General features: G+C 52.9%; 1 protein-coding gene across 13 annotated transcripts in view; it reads left to right on the forward strand.

Annotated features, from left to right (window-relative positions):
• The window catches only part of TMEM164 (transmembrane protein 164), a 167,169-nt gene extending 157,212 nt beyond the window's left edge, over positions 1–9,957 (forward strand). For 11 of the 13 annotated variants that reach the window (XM_055337626.1, XM_055337615.1, XM_055337627.1 and 8 more), the window contains 2 exons: positions 3,666–3,766; positions 5,462–9,957. In XM_055337626.1, the coding sequence (XP_055193601.1) occupies positions 3,666–3,766; positions 5,462–5,668 (308 nt within the window). In that variant the 3' untranslated portion in view covers positions 5,669–9,957. Of the gene's footprint in view, positions 1–3,665; positions 3,769–5,461 lie in introns of those variants that run through there. The other 2 variants (XR_008666082.1, XM_055337618.1) reach the window with 2 other exon arrangements.
• Positions 9,958–11,141: the final 1,184 nt, after the last annotated feature.

The following is an 11,141-nucleotide window of genomic DNA, read 5'->3' on the forward strand; positions in this document are numbered from 1 at the left end:
CTCCTGTCCCTTTCCCTCAGCCACCGCCTGGCCCCCGGGACCTGTCACTGCTGCCCAGCTGCCAGCAGGGGGAGCCACGCGGACGCTGGAGGAAAGGACACCTGGGGAAGATGGCTCCGACTCCAGAGGCAGGAGTGGGAGCCTGTGCACCTGTTGGTCCTCTGGGTTCCCTCTTCCCTGTAGCATCTCCAGCAGCCAAGGGAACCACATGGTGCCCAACTCCCGTTCATTCAGCAGATGGGAAGGGATGCACACACAGTCTAAGTGTGTAACTCGAGGTGTTTTCACCAACCAAGTGCTGTGCTAGATGCTAGAAACACAGCAATGAATCCGACCAGGTCCCCCTCCCCGGGGCCCTCTGGTCTAGATGGGGAGACAGACGAGGAAAGAGACTGTATAACATGCTGTGGTGTCAGTCTGGACAAGTGGCAACAGGGGCACTAACAGTGGGCAGCCTGGCAGCATCTGAGAGCCCAGTGCCCTGCTCTGACTTTGGCGGTGGCAGGATCCATCTCCTGGTCTTTGGTGTCTCCATCTCTAAACTGGAGGAATGAGTTTGACACTCTCCAAGGGCCTTCTGACTCAAAGGTGCTGTGAGCTTGGCTCTAGTTCCTACAGCAAGCCCGAGCTTCTCCCCCAGAAGACCCACCTGACTTCAGCTCCCGCCCACCTCACTCCTTTTCCCCCTCCACACCCCCCACTCTCACCCCCCATGGTGTTCCTTGGTCTTCTGCCTCCGGCCTTCCTCTTCTAGTCTACATGTGCCCCTGTGACTTTAGTGGCCATCAGGTGCTGCTGACGCCTCCATCTGGATGTTCAGCCCCATCTTCTCCATTGAGTGTGTGACTCATTATAATAATTAGAAGAATCGCCACTTGTTAACTCCCCAATACGACACTACGAAGTGACTTAAATCAGGGCAGCTCATCTTCCCAACAACCTGGTGAAGTAGGCAGAAGCACCCCATTTTATAGATGAGTGAAACTGAGTCCCAGAGATACAGAGGCTTGTCCCAGGTCTGGACAAGATAAGTGACAAGAGCCAGAATTTGAAAAGCTGCGTCTGTAGGCTCCAGGGCCCATGCTCACAAGCCACCACCTTGTGTTTCCCAGGACATTCCCTGCAGACACCTCTATTTCAACATGTCTGAAATTGGCCTCATTATCTCCCTACCTTCTGCCCCCATCTGCCTTCTCTTCTCCCATCATGATCAATGGCACCATCAGCCCAGTGAGGCCTGAGCCAGAAGATTCTCAAGATTTGTCTGTCCTCACCACCTCCCTCACATCTGGCGAGATTTTCCTTCACTTTTCTCCAGTCCTACCACTATGACCTTTGAGGGCCGCCCATCCCCTTCCTTCTTTGGGTTCCTGCAGCAGCTTCCTTATCCATCCCTGTGCCTCGATGGTCTCTGTCCAATCCTCCCACCCTGCCCATGCTGGCCATCGGGACCTTTCCTGCTGCTTTCCATGGCTCCATGGCAGATCTCAGAGCTGGCCATCCATGGGCTGAAATCCAGCCATGAAGCCGTGTTTTGTTGGGTCCATTCCTAAAACACTTGGAATTATTTGCCAACATTTAAAAATCAGGAAATTCCACACAAAAGTTCATATTTCTGGCTCCTCTTGCAAAACTGAAGAAAAAAAAAACTGCCAACTCTGGGAACCCGTCCCGGCAGGGCAGTGGTTGAATGGAACTGAGTGGTGGTTGCCGTCTTCAGATGGGGCATGGGCTTTCTAGTTGGCCAGTCTCCAGCATCCTTAAGGACTTTTAGTCTCTGGCCATTCTCCTGCTGCCAACTGCCTACCTGAAACTTGGGGCATCAGGGCTCATGACCCTGCAGGTATGGGCTGGAGCCCATAGGCCCCTCAGCATGGCTTCTAAGGTCTCAGACCAGCCCTCAGCTGAAGTCTGAGTCTTACTCCTGCTTACCACCCTACCACATTCTCCACTGCAGCCCCAACTCTTACCCATAGTTTTCTGAATTGCCTTTCACCCAGGAGCTCATGTCTGCATATCTGCCTTTGTGCAAACTGCTGGCTCTGGGTGCCTGGGCCCTGGTTAAGTCCCATTTGACCTTCAGGACTGCTCTGTGCCCCCTCTATGGAGAAGTAGGCCTTGTTCCTATGCCTCCTCCCCAATCCCTCAGCTCACTCCTGTCCTCCCAGGATAATGTGGCACAGACCACAGGTGTCATACCACCATACTGCTTTCCAATTGTTGATTGGTGTGTCTGCCTCCCCCCACCCTGGCAGACTATGAGTCTGGGACTGTAGGGAGCCCATCTTCTTCATCTTCCTATCCCTAAAGGTTCCACATGGCATGGAACATATTAGGTGCCTCATAACTGGCGAATGAATGGATGGATCGGTGAAAGACCAACTTGCGAAAAATACTACTCCAGGACATAATGTTGCCACTCTTGCCTTAGGGTGGAGGGTTGCAGCTTCATTTCATTCTGGAGTACCCCACTGCCCCAAGTCCCTATTCAGAGTGACACCCCACAACATCCTATAAGCCATATCCCTGCTCTGTAAGCTCTGGAATGCATCCAAGCCTACTGGGAGGGTAGTTCCTAGGGATGCTGGAAGAAACATACACAATTCTCGCTGTTCCAGGGGGAGAGAGTTGTGTGATGGTCAGGGAAATGGCATGGCCATTAGATATGGCACATTCTCTAGTTATTCGAAGGATAATAATGATGTGCTAATGATAGCATCTTAATACTCATTAAACTCTCACGTCGTATCCAATTCTAAACCCCAAGAGCTTGGTACATTATTCCCTTCATTCCTTGTAACAATTCTAAGAGGTAGGACTGTTATCCTTATTTTACAGACAGGAAAACTGAGACTTAGGGAATTTCAACAACTTTCCCAGGGCCATACAGCCAGTATGTGGACAATTTAAATTTGAACCCAGATCTGTGGGGCATGAAAGCAAACTTTCTTAAGCACCATGCTGTCCTTCCTCAATGACATCTCTCCTTAGAAACATGAGGGAAAGATGAAAACAACCGTGAAAGTGAAGGATGTGCTATTACATATATAGTTAAGACTCCAATTAGTGATGGAAAAACAAAACAACACCCAACTCCTGAGGCACAGAGAAAACAACCCCAGCATACACACCCACAAGTTTAGCAGCATCGCATGTGGGCAGTAGATTACTGGGGATGTGTTTTCCTTCATTTTCTCCATGTCCTTTCTACCTCTATGACATTTTTGAAATTTTCTCTAACGAGCATGCATTCCTTTTATTGTTAAAAAAAAATCCTCAGGGATGCCTGGGTGGCTCAGTGGTTGAGCGTCTGCCTTTGGCTCAGGTCATGATCCTGGGGTCCTGGGGTCCTGGGATCGAGTCCCACAGTGTGCTCCCTGCCGGGCACCTACTTCTCCCTCTGCCTGTGTCTCTGCCTCTCTCTCTCTGTCTCTCATGAATAAATAAATAAAATCTTTAAAAAAAACTTGCCTTTGTAACGGCCCCAGCAGTATGTTGCAGGACAGAGGCTGCCAAGGGGGCTATCTGGAGTTGCCTAAGTCATCTAAGTAGATGTCACCAAGCAGCAAGAGGGTGCAGTCTGCTGGTGGTGGCCATGGCCTCAGTGCCTGTACCCTAGAGGGGCAGAGGAGCAATGAGTCTCACCGTGTCCTCTTTTCCTCCAGGTGCTTACACCCCAGAGCCTCTCAGCAGTTTCCGGTGGGCCCTTCTCTCAACTGGCCTCATGTTCTTTTACCACTTCAGCGTCTTGCAGATCCTGGGCCTGGTAAGTTTGGTTCTATCCCCTTTGATCCCCTGTGTGTGGAGTTCTCCATAAATCTTGATAATCCTGGTTGGCGCTGGTGTATTGTTTTGTTTTGAAAATACAAGATGCCAAAGGCCAGGATTTCAGATTGTTGTGTCTGGGTGGCTGATTTATGATCCATGGCCTAGGCCTCTCCAAAGAGTTTTCTGAAGCCTTCAGTACTAGCTGTTTCTTTCATCCCTGGGGAGGTGAAGAGGCCCTTCACTCAGGACCACCTGCGTCTGAAACAGTGAGCCGCAACTGGAAAGTGGTTTGCTATGGACCCTGTTGGGGCAGGGAGGCAGGACCTTGACCCTGGCCCAGGCCTGGAGAGGAGGCTTCCGACCTTGGGTCCATACTGGGCTGGCTCCCAGGCCCTGAAGCTGTGTAGCTAGTGGAAGTGCCGTGTCGGGGAACTCCCATGGCATTCTGGGGTGTTCAGACCCGCCTGGAGCATGGATGATGGCTGGACTCAGTAGTTGAATTATCCAGAGCCCCAAACTGCTGAGTGCATGGGTGTCTATCGGTGGCAAGGCGAAGGAGGAGGAGCTTGGGGCTGAGGGTCAGGAGACGAAAGTTCAAGTCCTGGCTCTGCCACTGTTCCGGGTGAGTCATCTCATGCTCAAGGGCAGAGAGCTCTCCATCCCTCTGTGACATGGTACCAGACCCCCAGCCTCCCTGAGAGGTGGCGAAGACTTGTCTCTAACGTGAATGGGCTTGAAGGGCTTTGGAAGGCAGGTGCCGCGGCCGTCCTCGGGGCAGGAGTGGCACGTCTGGTTTTGTGCGCGAGCAGCATGAATGTAGCATCAGCCATGTGGAGCCTCGTGGGACCTCGCAGGATTAAGGCATGTGACCGACGTCACCAGTGCCTTTGTAGAAGCAGTCACTTTCTTATCCCCCCCGGCCCCCTGGCGTATTGCTCTGCTCTGGTTTGCCTGGGGGAGAGTTTGAGCTCTTTGCCAATGGGGTGAATGCTCCCCAGACTCTAGGAAGGAAACAGAATGACTTTCACACCTTACTCTGACTGCTCTCCACAGGGACCGCTTGATTCCAGAGGGGTCAGTGTCCTCATGTCACCATACATACCATGCTCAGTCCCACCTGTAGGCCTGGCGCTTGCCACGCCTCCTATAAGGAAGGCTCTGCTTACTCCATTCCTCACCATGACCCCCATCCATCCTTCATGAGTCCATCCAGGGTGCCACTGACTTTGTGAACTCTTCTCTGAGGACTCGGTCCTCATTCTGTACCCTCCTTAGATCTCATGGTGGGGGAAACCTGGTGAGCACCGTTTGGTTTGAGGTCAGGTGTGGTTGCCCATGCCAACTTGGTTGGTTTCCAGTTAAGTGGAGGCAGGGACCATGCTGTTGACCCTTGTGTCATCCCCTGACACCCCTCCAGGGACTAGGCACATAGGAGATGCTTAGGAATGACCACAGGCTCTAGACCCAAACCCAACAGCTTTTCCATTGGATGGCCTCTCCCGTCACCTCCCGGGGGCTCTAGCCTTGACCCACTCCCAAAAACCTAGGGCAGAGGAATGCCATCATGAACAGGTGGGGATTTATCAATCCCTCCTTGTCTAGTCCACCCATTAGGTAGAGATGGCTGAACTGGCAGAAGCCAGAGAAAGCCAAAGGATGGTGAACGCTCACTCTACCTCCCTTGTCCCTGCAGGTCACCGAAGTGAATTTGAACAACATGCTGTGTCCGGCCATCTCAGACCCATTCTACGGCCCCTGGTATCGCATCTGGGCCTCGGGACACCAGACTCTCATGACCATGACCCACGGGAAGCTGGTCATCCTGTTCTCATACATGGCTGGGCCCTTGTGTAAATATCTGCTGGATTTGCTCCGGCTTCCAGCCAAGAAAATAGACTGAAGGTGCTTGTCTTTTTTTTTTTTTTTTCTCCCTGAGGAAGCAAGTCCTGACCTGGCTTGGAGGACACCCAATTCTTGATGAAATCATGGGAGAGGGCAGTAGAATGTTTGTTATATTTCTTTTTTCCTTCCTCTCTGTCCCTTTCTTCCACCGCTCTCTCTTTCCCAGCTCTTCCCCCCACCCCAGGACATCTCTCCTGGAGCCTGGGGTGTTGTGCTGAGGGCTGGACTCTTCCTCCTCCCCTTAGGCTCTTCCTCCCAGCTCCTTGGCTCCTTGTGGCCTTAACATGGGCAATGGTAGTCAGTGGCTTTCACTCTGCTTGTTGGTGCTTTCATAACAGCTGGTTGAGGGGACAGGGAACAACAAGCAGTAGCTCTTTCAGCACTGAAGTGATGAGATTGGGTTGGGTTTCATTTCTCCACTGCCAGGGACCTCCAGGCTGATATGGGGGTCCCCTTTTGTCTCCAGCACCGTCCCCTCTCCCCCACTCTCATGGGACCGAGGCCTTGTTTCTATACCAGCGGCAAGCCGAGAGCCAAGGGATTTCCCAGCTCCTGGCCAAAATAGAACCTGCCAGAGCCTTCCCACTGGTGTCACATGACTCCAAGCAAGCAGCCAACCAGCCACTCCCTCCAAAATGCTGCCTGCGGTGGGAGGTGGGGGTGCTTCTCGGCCCAAGGGCTAGATTCCATTGAGGGGGCAGATGGAGAGTTGCTGCAATGGCAGATCCAAAGTGAACAAGTTCAAAATGTCAACTCTTACTAGGCAGGACCCCGGGTAAATTCTGCTTGAGAGAGCTGAAAGTGACCCATATCCTGATCAGAAGTGAGCGTTAGAAATTAATCAATGTAAGTGGTAACGTGAGAAAACTGTGATTTGAATCATACGCTCCATTTTAGTTGAATGTTTGATAATAGATGCCATTTTAATCTTGAGTGCCCCATAAATGTTTCTCCCTTCCCTCCTTCTTTTCCTCCCACCCCCTACTCTCTCTTTAAAAGGCAGCTTCAAGGAAGGATAAGCTGGAGTTGGGTTTTTTGCTTTTGGTTTTTTTTTTAATTTGTTTGCTCCCTTGCTTTTGGATGTTTGAGTTCAGAGAATTCTTGCCTTGGGCCTGTCTTCCTAGGGGCTCCTATCCATCCGTTCTGTGCTTTCACTGGCTATGTCAGCATACTGGGTTGGGGAAGATACAGATCCTGCTGGTCTTGTTTCCAAAACTAGGGACATGTGTCGTCACCGCAGCCAGATCCAGTGCCGAATTGTTTCGCATTGGGGGCATCACACACTCCCCCATCTAGCCCACCCCCAAAGCCTATGTCTGGGTTGCAGAGGAAGTACCAAGAAGTCAGGCTCCCATGGGTGCAGGTTCAAATGCTTCAAAAGGAAGACCTTTTGTTGAAAGACTTGAGCTCAGTCATGCATGGAGTTCAAGGAGGGAAACAGCTGGGCATTTACTGACTCCTTGTGGGCTCTAAGAATTGGTTTGCCTAAGAACAGAAAAAATGGTTCAGTGACTTCCTCTGATGGCCCCTCTCCCCTCTCCCACTCTAGGCAACCTGGCCACCCTGGGCCAGGTGCCATATTCCAGATATTACTGTATTACAATAGACTTAGATTGAGCTTCAGTGACTCAGTGGTTGTGATTTGAGCAGACAGACCTATAGAAAGCAGCAGAGTGCAGGAGAGTCTCTTGGAGCAAGGTGAGGCCTGGGAAGTAGCCATGGGAGGGACTGCCTTCTTACAGAGGCCTGCGAACATAGAACATAGAAATGATCAGTTCCCAGGACTCATGGGGGAAGGGGATGCTGGAAGGAGAACACCGAATACTCTTCTGTACTCTCCTTGGGCTCCTCGTGATGCATAACCTTCATTTTCTGCCATCCTCGAGGGCTTGGCCAAGTTTGTCTTCATGCCATTCACAGGTTGTCCTCCAGAAGGGACCCCTCATGAGCAACTGGATCTGCCCTGCCCACCATCAGGCTTCCGCGTGTAGGGATGGCTGTTGGGAAAATGTGCCCGGCCTCAGTGCCCCTTGGCTCTTTACCAAATGAGAGGTTGGAAGGAGGTCACGGGAGGAGCCTCTGGAGGCATGTCCTGTCCCCTTGCAGAACACAGAGTCTTCTGTAGGCAGATAGTCTGTTTCTCAGCTGGGGACCAGCAGCCCAGGTGTGGTAGGTGCTCAGCTTCGGAATGCCACCCATGGCATAGTGACTCCGCACACTCTCCCTGTCTCTGTGGCATGGCACAGGTTGTTAGTCAGCCTGGGATTTCCTGCAGTGGCGTGCCTCTAGACCACTCGCCTTTGCCTTGGCCATGGCACAGTGCCCCATTCTGGCTGATACCTTGCTGCCACTTGGAAGGAAAGATGAACATGAAAGCCACATGCCTGGCTCAGCCAGGATGGACACAGCTACACCTGTCAGGGTTGGGGGAAGGGCGAGGTGGAGGTGAGCTGCGGGGCTCCCAGGGCCCAGGTGGGCTCGAAAACATGGTAGGCAGAGGGAAAAGAGAGAGATCCCAGTCCACAGGCTGCACAGGGGCTCGTGGCTTGCATTTGAGGTGCTGGGGTGCAGCAAGCACCCGAAGTGATCTGTACCTGTTACTTTGGGCCCAGCCCCATGGAAAGAGAAAGAACCTGAGCCCACCTCGGGCAGCCTGCCTTGAAGGCTGACTCCCATGCCAGTGGGCCCAGGCTTTCCAGCTCCTGCCTAGGGCTTTCCTGGTGGTACCAAGGAGGTTCTCCAGCCACCCTGGCCAAACTTTCCGTATGCCATCTACCAGCCTGTGTGTCTGAGAGCAATCATAGAAGTGGACAGTTTCTTTTAAAATAGCCCCAGAAAGGGAAAGGAGTGCTTCTCTAGCCCCTGGGTAGCCTGGGCCACCGATCTGGGCCCATGAGAACAGTCCGCTTAGCTAGCCAGCTTGTGGTAGCCGCTCAAAAGAGCAGAGATGTTCACACTTGCTCACAGCCCCATCCATCTTCCCAGTATTTGGTTCTGTACACCAAAGATGGTCGGGCCATCTTCTTTCCAGAGGCCCAGGGACGCATTTCTCTGGCCACTGGCAGGGTGATTGGCTTAAGTGGGGCAGTGTACTTTGTCACCACCTGCTACCTCCAGGCTACCTAGTAGATCCGACCCTTTTGCCACAGCCTCTGTCAGGGTTTAACTCTGTGCTTCTGGCTAATTCAGTGTTCTGTGGAATGGGCACAGCTCCCTGGCGACAGCAGGTTGTCACCCTGTCTCCATGCACTGGTGTTGGGGCTGAGTGGGGCACCGGGGATGAGCTAGGTGGCTCAAGTGTAATGGAAAACCCTTTGTCCCCCTACCTCAGCCAGAAGGACTTCCCTGGATTTGTAGACCTTTCGATCCAGAGTCATCTGTCCTCTGGGAAACTGAAGGGGGGATGGGGTAGAAGAGGACTGTGCATGACAGCACAGGGCAAGATGCTGGTGCTGGTTTTGGTAGACCAGGAGCCGGCTTAGGGAGGGTGTCCTACAGGCCCCCAGCCCAGGGAGGGGTCCTCCCACTGCACCCCCTGCCTTGCCCTGCCCTGCCCTCTTGGAGGGGGTAGAGTTGGTGAGAGGGAGTGAGCCTTCTTTTTCTGTATATAGAGTGAGCCAGTTTGTGCTCAGGAAAACCTAGTCGCTTGTTGTTTCGTCTGTGACATTTTTTGTACACTGGTTTGCTACCCATGGCACGAAACAAAACACAGCAAAAGTTGTTTCAAGCAAAAGCTGTTGTTTTGGAAATTTGCTTTCTTCCGGTGTGAGTTTTGTACTATAAAGACTTCTCCATTTATATCGGTGTTATTGTGGTAGAGAGAACAAGGTAGTCTTATATTGCCAGGAAATCAGCAAACGCCTCTGCCCTGCTCCTCAATCCCTCCCCATTCCCAGGTGGGTTCCTGTGCACTCGGCACACCCCTCCCAGGGGCCCCCTTTGAACCAGCCTTTGTAAGCCCCCCAGACAGGGGCAGGGGCAGGATTTTGCCAAGCTGGTTCTCGGGTGCTCCATGCCCACCCCACCCCCCACCAGTTTGCTCATCCCCCCCCTCCGCCCCGGGGCATTTTATAAAGCGTTTTCTCTGTTTTGTAAAACCTTTTGATTGTACCGAAATGGTTTCTACAGTCACCTCTAGAAATAAATGGTCATTCATTCGTGTACTTAGCATCCTGAATTTTAGTCTTAGGTGTTTCTGTTGTTGAAGATCCTTGAATGATAAAGAATTCTTCCCCATGGGACTTACTGTTACAATGTTTTCTTCATTTACTCTTATTAAAAGATTTATGAGAACCCAGGAGTCTTGGCCTTCCTTCCTAGAACCCTCTTAAAAGTCCCTCTGCTTTGAAACGTAGACATAAGGGGCCATTCGTCCCACACACTGTGGACAGCCACCAAAGGGCAGCTGGTGCCCTGCAGAGCCCTGCCCCAAGAGCCGTGCGGCTGGACGCGGGGCCCCGATTTCCACGCACGCTGCCTGCTTCCAGCAGGGCTGCCCCTGGGAGGCAGGAGGCCTTTGGCTCTCAGCGGGGACTGTGTTCTGGGGATATCTGCTGGCTTTGCCGAGCCCCCTTGCTGCACTGGGCTGGAGGACTACGCGTAGAGAAGGTGACTTGGAAACGTGTTTAGGACCAGGCATCCCAGGTCCCCTAGAAGGTGGCTCCGGACCAGAACTGTGCGGTATGGCCACACTATCCCACGGGGAGGTGAACGAGACCGGACACTGGCCCTGCCTTTCCAAAGCCACCCGCTGAGCAGCCCACAGTAACGGCGATCAGCCTAGCCTGCCTTCATATCACGCCGAGGCCCTACCTCGTGTCTCACCGGTGCTGCTGCTTCTCGAAGAGACATGGTTAGCCGACGTGGCGCCCTCGGTGCAACGGGATCTCCTCGTTGGCTGGTAGGTGGGCACCCAGGCTATAAAGGAGCCAGGGTCCTGCAATCCGGGGCCACAGAACCACTAGCCTGGGCAGGCCACTTCCCTCAGTTCTCCACCCACGTTGCCTCCTGCCATCCCTGCCGAAACACACTGAGCTGACCAGCAGTGCTGTCCCCCTGGACACGCAGACACCGAGAAGGCAGGCTCTGAGCTAAAGTGGATGCTAGGATGTGAGGCCAGTCTTGTTAGATCCTGAAGGCGGCAGGACAGAAAGATGGGTCATGAGGCCTTTCTATGCATCTCCCTTTTCAGAAGGAGCTGAACAGGGGATCCCTGGGTGGCGCAGCGGTTTGGCGCTTGCCTTTGGCCCAGGGTGCGATACTGGAGACCCGGGATCGAATCCCACGTCGGGCTCCCGGTGCATGGAGCCTGCTTCTCCCTCTGCCTATGTCTCTGCCTCTCTCTCTCTCACTGTGTGACTATCATAAATAAATAAAAATTAAAAAAAAAAGGAGCTGAACAGCAGTGACCCAGGCCATGTCCATCTTTGCCCTGGGCCAGCGCATCCGCCCCTACCCACTATCTCTTTTCC

Source organism: Nyctereutes procyonoides, unplaced genomic scaffold (genome assembly GCF_905146905.1).
Source record: "Nyctereutes procyonoides isolate TBG_1078 unplaced genomic scaffold, NYPRO_anot_genome, whole genome shotgun sequence".
NCBI lineage: Eukaryota > Metazoa > Chordata > Mammalia > Carnivora > Canidae > Nyctereutes > Nyctereutes procyonoides.